Raw genomic sequence first — 20,564 nt, forward strand, 5'->3', positions numbered from 1 at the left:
TGCATGTGTATATATACATAATACATGTACATACATTGTAACTATATAACTATATATAGTTATAATATACATTTAAGTACCAAAAAGGATCTGTGATAAAATATGATGAATACCATCATCCCTATTATATAGATAAAACTGAGGTGCAGAGAGCAAAAAGGTTAAACAACTTCCCCAAGGTCACACTAGTAGTCATGGAGAGTCCAGGGGTATGTGTACACAGGCAGTCTGATTCCAATGTTGTACTCTTAACTACTGCATTGAATTCACCTCTTCTTCACTTACTGTATTTCCCTTGGATTCATTAATATCCTCAGACCACTATACATTGCCAAACAACATATTTTTAAATTATTTTTTAATTAAAAAAATGCTGCCTTTGAATATTTCTGAAAATGGAAATCTTTGTGACTCTCATTGCCCCAGAACATGCAACAGATTAAGAAATCTCTCCTCCACTGCATTTTCAACTCTTATCATATTCGGATTAGAGTAAGCAACAAGAAAACCATTCCAGCTTCATGGTATCAGCCAAGAAAAACCACCCTCAGGACCAGCTGCCAACAGCATGCCCTTCAGTGTTTGGCCAAGCTGCCAAGGCCCAGCTGTTCTGTCAGCGTTCCTTATACAGTTTGTTGACAAAGAAGTGGTCCAATTAATTTTTCAGACTGGCAATATGAGCTGAAACTTATTCACCTGCAAACACATGAATTACTTCTAGGAATGAAGAAATAACAATACTGAACAATAAATTTTTGTGAATTTCAGAGCACACTGAGATATTTCCAAAAATGGAATTGCTTAGGAAAAATATAGAAAGTGATGCTCTACTCCTTTGTATCAGAACTTATTTTAGATCAGTCAGAGATCAAAAGATGCACCCTAGCATGAGAGGGAAGATATATGGGGAAAATAAGAAATTTCTAATATTAAGGGAACATAAGGGTGGAGGCAGAAGGAGCAGAACAGCTGGGATAACTTAAAATCAGAGATAAGAAGTTACATTTGTAAGTAAAATTTGGAGTTCAGAATGCAGAATTTGGCACACTCAGTGTGGGAATAATGCAAGCATCAATGAGTCTTCTCTTGCCATAAATTCCCTCTCATAAAGCAGCTTGTGGCTTCTTCTAGGTTTGTTTTGGCTCTCTTGTTTTGATCCCAACTTTTTGATTCTGGAATTCTTTTTTTTAAAGATTTTATTTATTTATTTTTAGAGATGGAAGGGAGGGAGAGAGAGAGAGAGAGAGAAACATCAATGTGTGGTTGCTGGGGGCCGTGGCCTGCAACCCAGGCACGTGCCCTGACTGGGAATCGAACCTCCAATGCTTTGGTTCACAGCCTGTGCTCAATCCACTGAGCTATGCCAGCCAGGGCTAGAATTCTTATTTTATATATATATTTAAACTGCAGTCTGATACATATATACACACACACCCACCCACACACACACACACACACACACACATACACTGCAGTTATATATATAAACTGTTGTCTGTATATATATATATGCTGAGTGTGTACATATATACACATACACACATATATAAACAAAGAACTTATAATTAAATGATAACTATACTAAATTTTCTTTGACATAATATTCTCAAGTTAATGCTATTTTTTAATTTTAGTAAAATTATTTTCACTGGACTCCATTGTTTTCTGTATAAATTTTAAAAATCCTTTCCATGTTAGCTTCTCTGTCTATATCAACTTTTAACAATTATTTATTTATGTTCTTACATGTTCAGGTTTGCAATTTTTCTACAAAGTCTAATTATATTGGGTCAAATTTGTAGAAATCAATTTTATTAAGACAACTTATTCTTTAATCAATTTTCAGTTAATAGCAAATGTTATAATTTGCAATTTTAGCCATTATGAATTACAATATTTTAAACATTTTTTTGTTTTTTTCTAGGTTACTTTTTTAGTTTTCCATATTACCAACAGCATGAGTTTTATAAAATGTATTTTACCATACTTATTTTTATTTTTCTTCAGTGTCAGAATGGTAGAATCATAATATTCTTGAGTATTAAGCTCTATGGAAGGTCAGAGCAAAAGACAAGCTTAAAACAATGGCTCACAAAATCTCCGCATTGCTTTCTTTAATGGGATTTACTGGCATGACACAGGTTTCAGGAGTACAATTTGGTAACACATCAGATGTACAGTGTATTGTGCGTTTACTACCCTGAGTCAAGTTTCCTCCCATCACCATTTGATCCCCCTTTCCACATTGGTCTTTACTTTTCCCTATGTGATCTGAATTTTTTTGTGTGATCCGAATTTTTTTCTGTAACACAAAAACTTAAAATATGTAACTTTGTCTACTAAATGAGACTTTTCCATCATAGTGTTTGTGCTTATTACCAATGTATGCTTTGAACTGGTCAGGTTAAACATAGAACTAAAAACTGGCAAATCATGAATAAAACATCCTGAATGTACCTGAAAAAAAATTTCATTATAGATACATAGTTTTCTTTTCTTTTTTAAAAAATTATTTATTTATTTTTAGAGAGGGAAGGGAGGGAGAAAGAGAGAGAGAGAGAAACATCAATGTGCGGTTTCTGGGGGTCATGGCCTGCAACCCAAGCATATACCCTGACTGGGAATTGAACCTGCGACACTTTGGTTTGCAGCCCGTGCTCAATCCACTGAGCTACTCCAGCCAGGGCTAGATACATAGTTTTCCATATTATCTTATAGTAACCCTTTCTTTGACTCCTACAGATTTTTCTTTGCTCATTTTTCTAATTTTAGTGCCCTTTGAAAGTGCCGATATCTGCTCCTGCTAATAAATTAGCTTTAAAAAGCTCTAAGTCATGACTCTGAGTGTGTGAATGCACATAACACCTACAAACATTTGTTTTCCAAAATTTCCTATGGCTATAATGAGAAGGTGTAAGGAAAGTACATATGACCTAGTGCATCACAGTTTCCAGAATAGATGAATGCCTCCTCAACAGAAATTAGGTCATCATGAGGTCATGTTCCACATTCTAAAATAAACGAATTGTTATATGAGTTGTTATCTTACTAAGATATAGTTGTAGTTTTCTTTTTAACAGCTTTCTTAGAAATGTCTTCCAAATTTCTCATCATATCAAAACAAAAATCTTTTTTTAAATCCACACAAATACTTCAAGGTTGAATGTTCAACAGTCACCATCCTTATACTGTATTACACCCCCTAACTGAATTTCACACACACACAAACTAAAAGAGAGTCTTCCCCAGTGTCACGGTTCAGACTCACCTGTGGACGTGGATGTCCAGTGACTAGACAGGTCAATTCAAGGGTTTCTCCTTCCCGTATAGTGTAGACTCTCTCAGAGTAGCGCTCTTCCTCAATGTTACAGGCCAAGCCTGAATGGACAATACGAACCGTGGGGGGAGCTGTTGAGTCAGGAAGAGAGACAAGATACATAAAAAGATAAGTAAACCATCTTCCCATGAATCATCCTCATTTTAAGAGCAATTCTTATTAGAATTTATCAGAATCAAATCCATCAATCTTAACACTTTGAGAATCCCTGAAGGATTAAAAATTTTGCTATGGACAGAAAGCTTGAAATTTATTTAAAAGTCACCAAGACATTCTGAATATGTCAAGAGGGAATAGAGTGGTGAGAGAAAACTGGTAACTCAGAAAATCTCCATCATTACAAAAACACATGATAAAATTTGATTGCAAAAATGTGCAAGGTCCCCTTCCTTTCTGAAAAGCAAATTTTAATATAGTAAAGGGTGTTGTCCAAATACTAGGTAGTGCAAAAGGAGACCGTTGGTTACAAAAAAAAGGACTTTGAATTGAAGAGTCTGTCATTTTTCTATAAATTTTTTAAGCCCTTTGGTGCAAACATGAAGCTAAGGAATGAAAACATTTGATTATCAGGAACTGAACACTTACTTAGTTTTCAATTTTTATAGACTCCTGTAGTGATATGAGCAAATGATGATTATTGAATTAAGCCACTGAAAAAGTCAATATATCATTGAAGCCTAAGTACAAATTCTTATTCAAAAGAGACTTAGTTCTCATGAAGCTGACCAGTATGAATAATTCTCTCCTGTTTCAGGGCCATGTAAATCAGTAAAACTTGATTGGCTCTCATGGGTTCACACATCACTGCAAAGCCAACACATGCAAAAACGCTTCAGGTCATGACAAACTTACATAATAAGATATTTCCTGTCATCAAGGAGATTGCCATCATCTACTGGCTGCAAAAATGGAGATCATTCCCTTTTATGAGTGCAGTGTTTTTGTTTATAATACATTTGGGAGTGAAAGAGAAACTCATCTTAATCAAAAGCCAGTGGAAAGGCTATATATACCGACATGTTAAAGACATGAGTAATGCCAAGAATTTCCTGGTAGCAATCTCAGCCTAAACAGCAGTGGTATTAACAGAGGCTGTGATTGCTTACAAATTAAGGCTTACAAGTTTGAAATTTTTATTTTAACTCTAAAAGGATCATTGATTCCATAGAATTTGAAAGTAAACTTGGTGATTCTATGGAAGAGATAAAATGATTTTATAAGTCTAACTTATGGAAAAACTTCTGGGAAAATCTATGTTCTGAAAACTTAAAAACAAGATTCCACTATGTAATACTTTGTTTTATATGATGGAAATGTATAGAACAAATAGATTTTAATCACAGAAAAATACATACTTTAATATTATCCTTCTCATTTCAAACAGAAACTGAAAAATAAAAAAGCTACTTATAAATAATAAAATAACTGATCATTTTGATATCTTTCTGGATACCCAATTAGAGTCCTGTTCTCCAACTTTCAAATTCAGAATTCCACTCCCCAATACTCAGTGTCAAATGACATGTAAACATTTCCAACAGTAGGATATGAATGAAAAGTATTTCTAGAACAGTAGTTTCTACATTCAGTATGCATGATAAACCGTCCAGGAACTCAGAGACATGCACGGAGAACTGTGTGTGTGCAGAAAACCCCAAGAATCTGCATGTTCACCAAACATCCCTGATAATGACATAACAGTGCTACATAGATCAGCTTATCAGAAATGATTTTCTGGATCTTATAAATATTTGTTGACTGAAGTAAAATACTTGAATGGATAAAATATCCTTTTTTACAAATTTTTTTCAAATAACTAAACTTCATACTATGCACCATTTCACTAGTTTAAAAAACTAAACGGTGCATAAACAAATCTTTTTTTGTTCAATAAAATCAATTTATCAAAAATATTCCACCATGTCTTTGGAATCTGTCTAGACACTGTAATAATTTGTTTAGTGTTATGACATTAGAAATCCTTATCTGCAGAGTTTCTCTGGTGTCCTGATGTATTTCATACAATGTTTCCTTCAACTAATTTCCTTCCGTGATCAAATTTAAACTTCAATTAAGACAAGTGATATTGAAGAGTAACTTATTTTACAGTAAATAGCTGCCTACATATTACAGAAGTTAACAAACTGATGACAATTAATCTATACTTGTAAACTATAAATAGAAAATCATTAAATAGAAAATATAGATTCATTACTTTGAAATACATTTCTGTGCCAAATTGTACTTAATAAGTGATGACCCACATGTTTATTAATAGATCTAATTATGTAGTAACATGACATCCTTTCCAGACTAATTTACACTTGTTATTTTTGTTTTAATTTCAAGTCAATGAATAGTACTGCTATTTTTAAGATATATCTTTCCAAAGTATCATTATGCAAATAAGTAGCTTATTTAAACCATTTAAATTATACAGTCAGCACATTGTGTTCATTCACAAGGGTTAATTTTATTCTCTTTTTCTTCTACATTTTAACACATTCTTGGAAAAGGTAATTGTCTATATACTGTAATCATGAACCTACCACCTATTTTATAGGAGGGTCAAGGATTCTCCCATATTTTAAGCATTGAAGATGTATTTTTCCTAGTATGCATTAAAATATACTCTAAGTACTTCAGGTTGGGAGGAATGGGTAAAAAAAGTGAAAGGGATTAAGAACAAATTTCCAGCTATAAAAATGGTCACAGGGATATACAGTCCAGCATAGGGAATATGGTCAATAATATTGTAGCAAGTATGTGTGGTGCCCAATGCCAGACGGTAATAAGAACGTTGGGATGATCACTTTTAAGGTATATACATGTCTAATCGCTATGTTGTGCATCTCCAACTCATATAATATTATGTGTCAACTGTAACTGAAAAATGAAAAATAAATTTAAAATGTTTTATATATACTGTGCTCAGTACTTCAGCTGCTCAATGATAAAGTGAACATTCTGGAAGCTTCCATTAACTCTTTTGCTCTGCAGAAAGCTCAGCCTAAAAGGTCTTAGAGCTCATCCAGTTCAATGTTCTTATTTCCACATAGGGAAGTAAAGTCTGAGGACACTGAAAGGAAGCAGGACTTGCCATCCCAAAATATGCCTTGTGGGATATTGATCATTTTAGGCTGGTTGTTTTTAAGAAACAAAGCCTCAGGAAAATCCACTGACCTTCTAACTGCCTAGAGGACCTTAGATGGAGGACCTGCCCCAGGGAAGCACTACCATTATAGGTGACTGTAGTATAATGTGAGCCTGTGGGTGATTGTCAGGGAGGAGCCAGAAAGGCCCCATTTGACCAAAGATTTCTCTTTGGCCCATTGTTAAAGATCTCCCTGCAAACCTTTGTCTACCGAACTTTTGCTTTTATATCTCCATGTTAATTGCCTTCTTTCCCTTTGAAGTCCCAAACCACAACCCCCATGCTTCTCCTTAGCTCAAGATGACATATAAGCCTTTTAACTCCAGATCTGTCCTAGGGTCTCATGTTCATATAGAACACTTATATGTACATACCTAATAAATTTGGTCATTTTTTCCTGCTAATCTGTCTCATGTCAATTTGATTATTAATCCAGCCAGAATAATTTAGAAGGTCAGAAAGAAAATTAATTTCTTTGTCCCCTTGACACTGTGAACTGGCCACAGGTCTGCAGTTAGTATGGCTCAAATAAGACCAGAATCAGTGGTCATTTGGTCTTTTCACTACTGCATGTTGTGAAAACTATGCATTAAAATAAAATAAAATTAGAGTTCTAAATAACTCCCACACTAGACCTAGACTAGATTTCAGGAATAAAAAAGATTGAGAAACTGTTCATGAAATACTCACAGCACCATAACTAGATCAACAATAAAAATAGTGTAATTGCTCTAAACATGACCAATAAACACTGTCCCAATTCACCATCTTGCCTCTGGTCCCTGTCAAATCCATGAAATCTTACAACTGCCAAAATCTTTTGTAATTTTTATTATCTTTGTGTCTTTTTCCTGCCTAAGAATCTATGTCTGCCAATGACATTTCAGCGTCCGTATCCCTCTAGATGGCATTTAGGTGCTCTGTAAAGGGTCCTTCTACTATCCCACCTGAACTCCCACCTCTCTCTAACATCAGCCTGACATCAGGGTAAAGGTAAGGAACCCTAAAATTTTAAGAGTCTTTGCTTATGATGTTCCTTTATCTATAATTATCAGACTCATATATGGACCAATGTTCCTGGCACCTTCTTGAATTACTTAGCAATGATTTTCTTTTCTTTTTTCCAGGAGTTATGTACTGCCCAGCTATTCTCATTTTCTTCCCATTCTTACTTGTTATTAAGTTAGTACCTTGCCAAGAGAAGCATCTTTTATTGGCATCTGTCCCATATCACATAATTCAAAGCACAGAATAGGTATTTAGTAATTAACTTATCATTTGTTTTAGGAAATATCACTATTTGACACCAATCTCATATTTTAGCTAAATATCAACTATTGTGCCACTGTATTTACTCTCTTTAAATATAAATACAATTTTCTATACTGTGTCTGAAGCAAGATGCATTTTATCCTCTGCATTTCTGGAAAAAGCCTCAATTCATCATCCTAAAATTGGACTAAAGGTTATGATCTCCTTTGCCCTGTAAAGTCAGCAATAAGTTAAAATGTTAAAATATTGCATGAGACTCATATTCATCCAAATTTGCTTGCAGTATACCAAATCTCATTACATAAAATCTTTCCTAACACTAATCGCATCAACCCCCTTTGAGTAAGCTGTGCTTGGGTTCAAGAGTTCAGCCTAAAAGGACAAAAGAGAGACATTTTCTTATCTTGTTAGAATATACTTTTGAAAGTTAAACCAAATTCTGTCTGTCTTCTGTTGGAAAAAGAATATAAATTATTTTCTAGTGGCAATCACCAGGAGCATTTTCAGCCTTTTATCTCATATACAGACTTTCAGGCATATATTTTTTGAGCGATTGCTATAGATCATACACAAGGTTGTGTTCTGGGGATGTGAAGATTAATTAGTGCTGTGAACTGTGCCTTCTACAGCCTATTTGGTCTGTCCAATTTATTAAAAACAAAAGAAAAAAATGATTACAGTTGAACAGGATAGGTACACTAGCAAAAGACAGTCACAAGCGTTGTAAAAGAATAAATTAGAGCATGAGAAAAATCTGCCTGGGGGTTTCTAACATGTTTCACAAAGCCAGTGACATTTAACGTAGTGTGAAAAGATGCATGTGGTAGGAACAAAAGGAAAAGGACATTTCAGAGAAAGGAAATGGTGTGTTCAAAGGTACATCTATAAAAGACTGTGTGCACTGTATAAGAAATAACTACAGTAAAATATAGACGATGTAGTTCACAATTTGTTCTGGACCTTGACATTGATACTACTCTGTCACCTTGCCATCATGTCTCTAGACATAAGAGAGAGAGTGCATAGTCCTGGGAATGAAAGTGAGGAGGGAGAACCATGTTAGAGATCTTGTTAGACAAACTTGGTGTTGGCTGAATGGGGAGGTGAGGGGAAAAAACCTAAGATGCACCAAAGTTTATACTCTGGTTAACGAGGTAAAAGAAGATGATTTTTAAATAAAAGATAATCTCGTAATCTCTATGAGCCCTATATCACTCATTAGTGGGAGAGGCTTGAGATAAGGAGCTCTGAGACAAAATAATGGAGGGCTTTGTGGGAGTCAGGACTTACAAGAGAATTGTTTTTGATGGAGAAGCTTTTTCCAGTAACAGGCACTGTCCCTGAAGCACATACCATTATTTGACAGTAATAGGTTTAGTACGAGGAGTTTCCTGTCTTCTAAGAATTGTAAAAGCTTATATGTTGGCAAATGACTCAAATAACTGATCTAACTATTCTCTGGAAATTCAGTTTAAGAGTAAAATTTTGCCACTCTTCTACTGTAGGTCAAGGTAACTTATGTTCTTGGTGTAGGTCACAGATCTCCTAGGATAGGTAGTGTGGAGAGAGGGATTCTCACAAGACCTCAGAAACCCTGGTGAGGGAATCAGTAGACCATCCTGTACCAGCATACCTCACACACTCTAGCTTCTGTGGAGAGACAGACCAGACAGATACACAGAGATAGAGGACATCACACATCTTACTGCTGTACCATGGCCAGAGGTAATAGAGTTCACAGTAATGTAACAACATTCTCTTAACAGTCATTCAGTTCTGCACTTAAAACAGACATAACAATGATTGCATTTCCTTCCACTGTTCTATCAGTTTAAGTGATTATATGCTGTCATGAAATACTTTTCAGTTTTCTTTTGTTTAACATTTTATTTATTTCATGTTTAGAAAGAGGACAAGAGAAGGAAAAAGAAGAGAGAAACATCGATGTGAGAGAGAAACATAAATTGGTTGCCTCCTGAATGTGCCCCAGTTGGGTACTAAACCCACAATCCAGGCATGTGCCCTGACCCAGAATCAAACCAGTGACCTTTCACATTGCCAGAGGATGCCCATTCAACTGAGCCACACCAGTCAGGGCCACCTCTCAATTTTCTACATCTTACATTTAGCTAATAGGTATTGGCAATAATTAGTCTCTTCTGCTTATGGCATAATTCTTAATATAGCACAAGTGTTTAGTGCTTCTTTTAAAAAATTTTTAATTGTTATTCTATTACAGTTGTCCCAATTTCCCCCCTTTGCCCTCTTCTGCCCAGCCCACCCCTGTTCTCACAGTCAAGCCACACCTTGTTGTTCATGTCGATGCATCATTCATATATACCCTTTAACTAGTCCCTTCCCGTTCTTTCCACCATTATCCCTCTCCCCCATCCTCTCTGGTCAGTGTCAATCTGTTCCATGTTTCCAAGCCTGTGGTTCTATTTTGTTCATTAGTTTATTTTGTTCATTATTTTATTTTGTTCATTAGATTCCTCTTATAAGTGACATCATATGGTATTTGTCTTTCACCAACTGGCTTGTGTCACTTAGCATAATGTTGTCCAGTTCCATCCATGCTGTCACAAAAGGTAGGAGTTCATTCTTTCTTTCTGCTGTGTAATATTCTGTTGTATAAATGTATCACAGTTTTTTTATCCACTCATCTACTGATGGGCACTTAGCCTGTTTCCAGCACTTGGCTACTGTAAATACTGAATGGCTTGAAACTAGAAACTAATGTCAAGGAAAAAACTCAAAACACTGAAATATATGGAAACTGAATAATATGTTATTTAATAATGAATGGGTTAACAATGAGCTCATGGAAGAAATCAAAAAGTATATGGAAACAAATGAGAATGAACACACAACAACCCCAAACCTATGGGACACAGTGAAGGCAGACCTGAGAGGGAAGTTCATAACAATACAGGTCTACCTAAAGAAGACAGAAAAATCTCAAATAAATAACCTAACTCTACATCTGAAAGAACTAGAGGAAGAACAACAAACAAAGCTCAAAGTAAGTAGAAGGAAGGAATTAATCAAGATCAGAGCAGAATTAAATGATATAAAACTAAAAAAACAATTCAAAGGATCATTAATCCAGGAGCTGGTTATTTGAAAAGATAAATAAAATCACCAAATCTTTAAACACACTGATCAAGAAAAAAAGAGAGAGGACTCAAATAAATAAAATCAGAAGTGCAAGAGGAGAAGTTACAACCAATACCACAGAAATGCAAAGGATTGTAAGAAATTATTATGAACAACTACATGCCAAGAAATTGGACAACCTGGGTGAAATGGATAAACTTCTAGAAACATACAGTCTTTCAAAATTGAATCAAGATGAAGCATTAAGCCTGAAGAGACTGGTAACATCTAGAGAAATTGAAGCAATAATCAAAAATTTCCTGGCACACAAAAGCCTTATACCAGATGGCTTCACAGGTGAATTTCATCAAACATTTAGAGAAGAACTAACTCCTATCCTTCTGAATCTATTCCAAAAAATTCAAGAGGAAGGGAAACTCCCAATCTGTTTTTATGAAAGCAGTATCATCCTAATTACATAACCAGTGCTTCTAAAAGATGATGTCTTCCATTTTTTTTACTTTCTCTTTCCTACCTGAGTTACTAGTTTAAGGTACTTTGTGAATCTTCTCCTCCCTCCCTTTTCCAGAATAATCTCTCAGCTTGTTCAATTAAGTATTGTGTCTAAAGGCCTCATCCATAATTATTCCTCTTGTCATTGACAATATCTCTGACCTTATGTCCATTATATTACATATTATAATATCAAAAATTCAGGTAAGAAAAAAGAGACTATAAAGATTTGAGAGACAAGGTAAACAATTCAGTTTTAGGTGCTGATAGTGATCTGACTGACAATTGACAAGTTGTTTCTGGACATAAAGATTTAGAGTTTTTAAATGGCAGTGGATGGTTGACAAAAATCTCTAAAATACAACATTTAGAGACAAAAATCTTTCAAATGTAACATTTAGAACATAGAATAAAAATTAAGGTGATAATGGTAGAACCATAAAAAATATAAATTATTAATATACAGAGAGAGGCCAAGGGATGATACTTAGTATAATTATAAAGTCAAACACTTGGAAGGAAAACAGAAAATGCACTGCTTTAAAAGTTACACAAGGAGATGCTTAGGCATGGTGAAATATCTAAAAGTATCACTTACTACAGAGTTGTCAATTATGAGCATAGACAAAACGTCATTCCCTTTGACAATCAAGATGGCATTGGTGAATTTTGAATGAAATATGGCTGTAGAGCAGTAGGGTCAGAAATGAATGAAGGGAGGTTTGTGAAAGGGAGAAAAAATGTCTTAGTAGGCCAAACCAAGATTAGGGCAAAAAGAGTGCTATTGAGGTTTACCAATATATAAAGAGAAATAGTAAATGTACAACTCAATATTTTAGTAATATTATAACACCATCTCAGGACTACAAAGAATAATTACTTAAATTATAAAAAACAAACCATAATGTTTGTATTTCTAACCTAACTATAACTTTTTGCTACTATTGCTGTACTCTTTCCCTGGTATGCGCTATCATTTTTTAAAAATCAACTTCCCTAAAATCTCACTTTCTTTCTATTCTTTCTTTTTGTTTTCTATTAGTTTAGTCTTTTACAAGTTAAACTTTACCAACTTCTGTACTACATATGCAGAAATCTTTCAAAACTACCTAATTTTTCCCATAAACAAAGTCAATCAAGGTTAATACCTACAGCATGTAAATATGTTTACTCTCTCCTACATTAAAAAAATAGAGACAAAACAACATTCATCTTCCCATCAACAAGCCTACTCTTATCTCTGCTTTACAGTCTGGTGATTAGAAGTAATGGCGCACACTGTAAGCCACACTTCTGCACTTGATTTGTCATCCTCACTCCACAGCCATCTGGTTTCTGCCTTACCACATATATGTTAAGAAAATAATGAAAAAGCAGAAAAACAGATCACTTTCATAAGCTACTAATTTTTTGTCATTATTTTGATCTTTTAACTCTTCTTCAGTCTTAGTTTAATGGACTTTGCTTCCATACAACTATAAGGAATTCTTAAAATTATACACTTACTCTACACTTAAAACAATATAGACAACTAGAGCTGACCCTTGAACAACACAGGTTTAAACACTATAAGCCCACCTATTTTTTAAATAAATAAAATTGGCCCTTTATATCTGAGGGTTTTGCATTTAGATATTCAACCATTTTGAATCTGAAGATGAGAAAGACCTATTGTAGTTAGGTTTTGGGGGAGTCAGGTTATATCTGGGTTTTCAGCTATGTGAGTGGGGGTAGATGTCAGCTGCTCTAGCCCCATTATTCAAGAGTCAACTGTATTACATGCCACTATTATACTTACCACCATAAAATATAAACACATTTCTAAATATGCACATAAGCAAAACATTCAATCTGTATGTCTATTCCAATAACTTCCTTAAAAAGAAAGTTCAAATCCTTCTGTCATTATCATTTTAATCCTGAGTAAGACAATATTCTAGTACACAAAGAACATATAGATTATTTTAAATCAGCTTTTAGCTCATTTGAGTTGACTGCTACCAGTGGCCATTTTGAATTAACTATGATTTCAGTATTAATGTAAACTTATCTTCCTATTCCTATTCCCTCCAGTCCCCATACTAGGTTACCACTATATTTCTGTCTACTGAAGGGGAATAATGTTTTATCTTTAATTTGATGAGCTATAAAATGAACATGCTAAGGTTCTATTGATTAGTCTGGATTTAATCACAAAAGATCATATCTACCTCATATGACTTTGGTAGAAATCTCTAAATATGAAAAGTTTTGAATACCTTTTGATATTTCCTCAGCATATAGTGAGCTGCATTGTTATAAATTAATTGAGCCACCCTAAGACTCTACAAAGTCCAAAGTAAGGTAAGAAAATTAAATCCTGAAGCCAATGACTTTAGAAAGCAGCTATTATTGTTTCCTAAATAACAGAGGTTGACATGATTTTTTATATCAGTGTTGGATAAGAAGTTAAAGCAAAGAGTTTTATTTATTTATTTATTTATTTATTTATTTATGGAGAGGGGAAGGGAGGGAGAAGGAAAGGGAGAGAAACATCTAAGTGTGAGAGAAATATTGATCGGTTGCCTCTCGCACACCCTCAACCAGGGACTTAGCTCACAACCCAGGTGTGAGCCCTAACCAGGAACTGAACCAGTGATGCTGTTCAACCCACTGAACCACACCAGTCAGGGCAAAGAGTTTAATTTTTAATTTAAACTTAAGTTATCTGTAATATGCAATATATATTAGTTAAGACAACACAAAGTTTGTCATCAAAAGAAAATGACACTCACTAACAATGTAATTATGTTTGTAAGAATACAAAGTTAAGATCCAAGATGGAGGCACAGTGGGTGGAAACTACACTGATTTCTTCCCAAGACCAAACTGGAACAATAATTAAATTATAGAAAATATCATCCTGAACAACCAACTGAAGACTAGTTGGAGAGAAGCCTTATAACCAAGCACATACAGAAGAAACCACACTACCATTTCAAAAGTGACAGAAAGAGCAGAGGTGTGAGAGGCCTGGCTACCCCTTCATGGGCAGCAGCTGAAGTTCCAGAGGGACTTCAGGAGCTGGGCCTTCCCCCCTGAAAAGGGTAGGATATAAACACCAGAACCAGGAAAGGTGTCCACATAACATCTTGTTGTGAAAAGCAGTGGGTTTTCTGTCTGCCAGGAAAAGACAGCTGCAGATACAGACACACTCTTAAAGGACTAACACACAAAATTTTGTTTGCAGACAATTATCCTGGACATGGGCTGAGGGAGGGCAGAGCAGACTAGAACCACAGAAGAAGAATCTGGGGGTGGTGGCTCTAGGGAGAGAGCTGAAAGGTCAGTCACCAGGATTGCCATGCTTAGTCAGTTCACATACTAAAGAAGATGTCTTTCTTAGGCACTGCACTCCCCTCACAACAGCATCATCCTGGGGGTAAGCAATAGCCCCACCCATGGGAATTACTCTTGCTCACCCCATGGAGCTTAAGCCCTGCTGAGAGGTAGAGCCACAGGCTCTTTCAGTAATTAAGCATGACAGACTGACTGTAGGAGGAGGTGGATCTCTGCATTCTCTCAGACTTGAGCTGTCCCTCGTCAAAGCTGAAGCCTTGTAAAAGCCATGCCTGACGTGCAGCTTTGTCATTTCTGCATGCAACAAAGCCCAGCAGAGGGAGTCACAAGGTATGAATCACTGACAGCTCCAAACATGTTGCCAAGAGCCAGGTACAGGCAGTGTCTGACACAGGCCTGGACAAGGGTGTTTGCAGATCTACCTAATACATAGAAAAAACATAAAGAGGCAGCCAAAATGAAGTAACAGAATCCAGATGAAAGAAAAAAAAGAAATCTCCATAAAAAGAGCTAAGTGAAATGGAGGTAAACAATTTGTCAGACATAGAGTTCAAAGTAATGATTATAAAGATACACAACAGCATGAAAAATGCCTAGAAACCATAAGAAGGGCCAGTCAGAAGTAAAAAAAATTAATCTCTGAAATAAATAATACATTGATAGGAGTAAACAAAGTGACATGAAGCAGAAGATGAAATCAATGATTTGGAAACCAAGGTGAAAAAAAAAACCCACAAAAGCAGAGCAGCAAAAAGCAAACAGAATTTTTGAAAAATGAAGATAAAATGGTGTTGGGAAATCTAGACAGCTACATGCAAAAGAATGAAACTCAACCTCTAACTTACACCATATACAAAAATAAACTCAAGATGGATAAAAGAATTAAATACACCATGACACCAAAGAAATCCTAGAGGAGAACAAGACAGGAAAATTTCAGATATCCCAGGCAGTAATATTTTCACCAGTATGTCCTCTAGACCAAGGGATATAAAGGAAAGAATAAACAAATAGGGTTTCATTAAATTAAAAAGCTTCTGCTCAGCAAAAGAAAATCAGCAAAATGAAAATGGAAAAGCCATATCAGAAAACACATTTGCCAATGATCCCTCAGACAAGGGTTTGGCAAGGGTTTTGTTTGAGCTACAAAACATATAAATAACTCACAGGATTTCACACCAGGAAGACAAACAATATAATTTAAAAATGTGCAAAGGACCTGAACAGACATTTCTTCATGGAGAACATACAGAAAGCCCAGAGACACATGAAAAGATACTCGGCATTACCAGGCATCAGACAGATGCAAATTAAAACCACGATGAGATATCACTTCACACTGGTCAGAATGCCCATCATAACCAAATCAACAAACAACAAGTATTGGAGAGGTTGTGGAGAAAAGGGAACCTTAGTGTACTGTTGGTGGGAATACACTGGTGTAGCAACTATGGAAAACAGTAAGGAATTTCCTCAGAAAACTAAAAACAGAACTGCCTTTTCAACATGCAATTCCACTGCTGGGATTTATAACTTAAGAATACTGAAACACCAATTCAAAAGAACCTGTGCACCCCAATGTTCATAGAAGCATTATTTACAATAGCCAAGTGCTGGAAGCAACCTAGTTGCCCATCAGTAAATGAGTGCATCAAAAAACTGTGGTACATTTACACAATCGAATACTACACAGCAGAAAGAAAGAAAGAAGGATCTCCTAGCCTCCACCTTCTTTTTGTGAAATGCTGGAGAGCATTATGCAAAGAGAAATAAGTCAGGTGGTGAAAGACAAATATCATATGATATCACCTACAAGTAGAACATAATCAGTAAAAGAAATAAGCAAGCAAAATACAACCAGAGGCATGGAAATAAAGGACAAAATGACAATGACTTGGGGGGTAGATACCAGGAGAAATAAGGGAAAGGTTCATTAAGGATCATATATATAAAGAACCCATGAAAAGAGAGAGGACCCAAATAAACACAATCAGAAATGAAAGAGGAGAGATTACAACTGATACCACAGAAATACAAAGGATTGTAAAAAATTACTAAGAAGAAACATATAACAAAAAATTTGAAAACCTAGGTGAAATGGACAAATTTCTAGAAAAATATAATCTTCCAAACACAATGAAGAAGAAGCAGAAAGCCTGAACAGACGAATAACAGCAGATGAAATTGAAGTAGTAATAAAAAAAACTCCCAAAACACAAAAGCCCTGGACTGGATGGTTCCTAGGAGAATTCTACAGAGCATTTAAGGAAGAGCTAACCCCTATCCTTCACAGACTATTCCAAAATATCCAAAATGATGGAAGACTCCCAAACTCTTTTTATGATGCCAGCACCATCCTAATCCCAAAACCAGATAAAGACACAACAAAGAAAGAAAACTTCAGGCCAATATCGCTGATGAACATAGATGGTAACATTCTCAACAAAATACTAGCAAACCACATCCAACAATACATTAAAAAGATCATACACCATGACCAAGTGGGATTCATCCCAGGGATGCAAGAATGTACAATATTCAGAAATCAGTAAATGTGATGCATCACATAAACAAAAGCAAAGACAAAAACGACATGATCATATCAATAGATGCAGGAGAAACATTTGATAAATCACAACACCCATTTATGATAAAACACTCTGCAAAGTGGGAATAGAGGGAGCATTCCTCAAGATAATAAAGGCTGTATATGAGAGACCTATAGCCAACATCATACTCAATGGGCAAAAACTAAAATATTTTGCACTAAGATCAGGAACAAGACAAGGCTGTCCACTTTCACCACTTCTATTCAATATAGTATTGGAAGTTTTAGCCACAGTGATAAGACAAGAAAAAGAAATAAAAGGCATCCAAATCGCAAAGCAGGAAAGAAAACTGTCACTTTTGCAAATGACATGATAGTGTACATAGAAAATCCTATACACTCTGCCAAAAAACTGCTTGACCTAATAAATGAATTTGGAAAAACAGCAGTATACAAAGTCAATATCCAGAAATCAAAGGTATTTTTGTACACAAACAATGAAACAGCAGATGCAGAAATCAAGAAAAAAAACCCATTTGATATAGCAACAAGAAAAATAAAATACCTAGGAATAAACCTAACCAAGGAGATAAAAGACTTGTACTCAGAAAACTACACAACACTGAAGAACAAAATCAAGGAAGACACAAACAAATGAAAATATATACCGTGTTCATGGGTTAGAAGAATTAACATCATCAAAATGTCCATACTACCCAAAGCAATTTATAGATTCAATGCAATACCTGTTAAAATACCGATGCCATATTTCATAGATATAGAACAAACATTTCAAAAGTTTATATGGAACCATAAGTGACCCCAAATAGCTGCTGCAATTTTGAGAAAGAAGAACAAAGTTGGAGGGATCATAATACCTGATACCAAACTGTATTACAAGCCACTGATATCAAAACAGCCTGATACTGGAATAAAAACAGGCAGATGGACCAGTAGAACAGAAAGAACAGAGAGCCCAGAAATAAACCTAAGTCTCTATGGTCAATTATATTTGACAAAGGGGGCAGCAACATAAAATGGAGTAAAAACAGCCTCTTCAACAAATGATGTTGAGAGAACTGGACAGCTACGTGAAAAATAATGAAACTTGAGCTACAACTTACACCATACACAAAAATAAATTCAAGGTGGATAAAAGATTTAAATATAAGTTGTGTCACCATTAAACTCCTAGAGGAAAACATAGGCAGGAAAATCTCAGATATTTCACACAGCAATATTTTCACTGACATGTCCCCTAGAGCAAGGGACATAAAGGAAAGAATAAACAAATGAGATCTCATCAAAATAAAAAGCTTCTGCATGGCTAAAAAAACCACTATTAAAATAAAAAGAGAACCAAGCATATGGGAAAACATATTTGCCAATGTTACTTCAGACAAGGGTTTCATCTCCAATATATATAATGAACTCACACGACTCCACTCTAAGAAGACAAGCAACCCAATTAAAAAATGGACAAAGGACTTGAACAGACACTTCTCCAAGGAGGACATACAGAGGATCCAGAGACACATGAAAAGATGCTCAATATCGCTAGCTATCAGAGAGATGCAAATTAAAACCACAATAAGATACCACTTCACATGGGTCAGAATGGCCATCATAAACAAAGCAACAAACAACAAGTGTTGGAGAGGTTGTGGAGAAAAGGGGACCCTAGTGTACTGTTGGTGGGATTGCAGACTGGTACAACCACTATGGAAAACAGTATGGAATTTTCTCAGAAAACTAAAAATGGATCTGCCTTTTGACCCAGCAATTCCACTGATAAGATTATATCCTAAGAACCCTGAAACATCAATCCAAAAGAAACTATGCACCCCAATGTTCATAGCAGCACAATTTACAATAGCCAAATTTTGGAAGCAACCTAGGTGCCCATCAGTAAATGAATGGACCAAAAAACTATGGTACATTTACACAATGGAATTCTATGCAGCAGAAAGAAAGAAGGAGCTCCTACCCTTTGTGACAACATGGATGGAACTGGAAAGCATTATGCTAAGTGAAATAAGCCAGGTGGTGAAAGACAAATACCATATGATCTCACCTTTAACAGGAACCTAAAAACAAAACAAACAAACAAGCAAAAGATAACCAAAGACAGTGAAACAGAGAACAGGCTGACAGTGACCAGAGCAGGGAGGAGAGGGAGTTTCAGGGGAAACGGGGAAGAGTTTGCAGGAATGAGTATAAAGGACACATGTACAAAAACTAGGTGGGGTGGAAATGGGAGGGAGGTGGGGAGAGCTGGGAGTAAAAGGCAGAAAACTGTACTTGAACAACAATTAAAATAAAAAATAACGTTATAAACAAACAACAAAAAAGATAAAAATCACATCAAGCATCTTCTCTGACTATAATACTAAGAAACTAGACATCAATCACAAGAAGAAAACTGAAAAATGCACAAAGACAAGAAAGCTAAATACCATGCTATTAAACAATGAATGAGTCAACAATAAGATCAAGAAAGAAATCAAAAGATACCTTGAAACAAATGAAAATGAGAACACAACAACCTAAAATCTGAGGGACCCAAGGAAAGCAATCCTAAAAGGGAAATTCACAACAATACAGGCCTATCTCAAGAAATATGAAAAATCTCAAATGAACACTTTAACTTTACACTTAGAGGAACTAGAGAAAAAATAGCAAAGAAGCCTAAAGTGGATAGAAGAAAGGAAATAACAAATATAAAAACAGAAATAAATGCCATAGAGACTGAAACAAAATAAAAAAGAACAATTAATCCAAGAGCTGGTCCTCTGAAAGATAAACAACATTCACAAATCTCAAATTAGACTCATCAAGAAAAAAAGACAGAGAACCCAAATAAATAAAATCACAAATGGAAGCAGAGAAGTAGTGCCCTGGCTGGTGTAGCTCAGTGGATCGAGTGTGGGCCTCTGAACCAAAGGACTGCTGGTCCAATTCCCAGTCAGGGCATATGCCTGGGTTGCGGGACAGGTCCACAGTTTGAGGTATGTGAGAGGCAACCACATATTGATGTTTCTCTCCCACTCCTTCCCCTTCTCTTCCCCTCTCTCTAAAAATAAATAAAATCTTTTAAAAAAGTGGAGAAGTAGCAACTGACACCAAGTAAATATAATGGACTGTAAGAAAATGTTATGAATAACTATACACCATAAAACTGAATAACCTGAAAAAAAAGGATAAATTCTTAGAAACATAAAATTCTTCCAAAATTAAATTAAGAATCAGACAATCTGATACAACATATTACACCTAGTAAAATTGAAGCAATAATCTAAAATCTC

General features: G+C 35.4%; 1 protein-coding gene across 1 annotated transcript in view; it reads right to left on the reverse strand.

Moving 5' to 3' along the window:
* Positions 1-20,564, reverse strand: part of MDGA2 (MAM domain containing glycosylphosphatidylinositol anchor 2) — an 835,187-nt gene that overhangs the window by 466,977 nt on the left and 347,646 nt on the right. The window contains exon 2 of the mRNA XM_045848684.1: positions 3,269-3,408. Within this exon, the coding sequence (XP_045704640.1) occupies positions 3,269-3,408 (140 nt within the window). The remainder of the gene's footprint in view (positions 1-3,268; positions 3,409-20,564) is intronic.

The sequence above is a fragment of the Phyllostomus hastatus genome, unplaced genomic scaffold (assembly GCF_019186645.2).
Source record: "Phyllostomus hastatus isolate PE091 unplaced genomic scaffold, TTU_PhHast_1.1 phas_contig_62, whole genome shotgun sequence".
Lineage (NCBI taxonomy): Eukaryota > Metazoa > Chordata > Mammalia > Chiroptera > Phyllostomidae > Phyllostomus > Phyllostomus hastatus.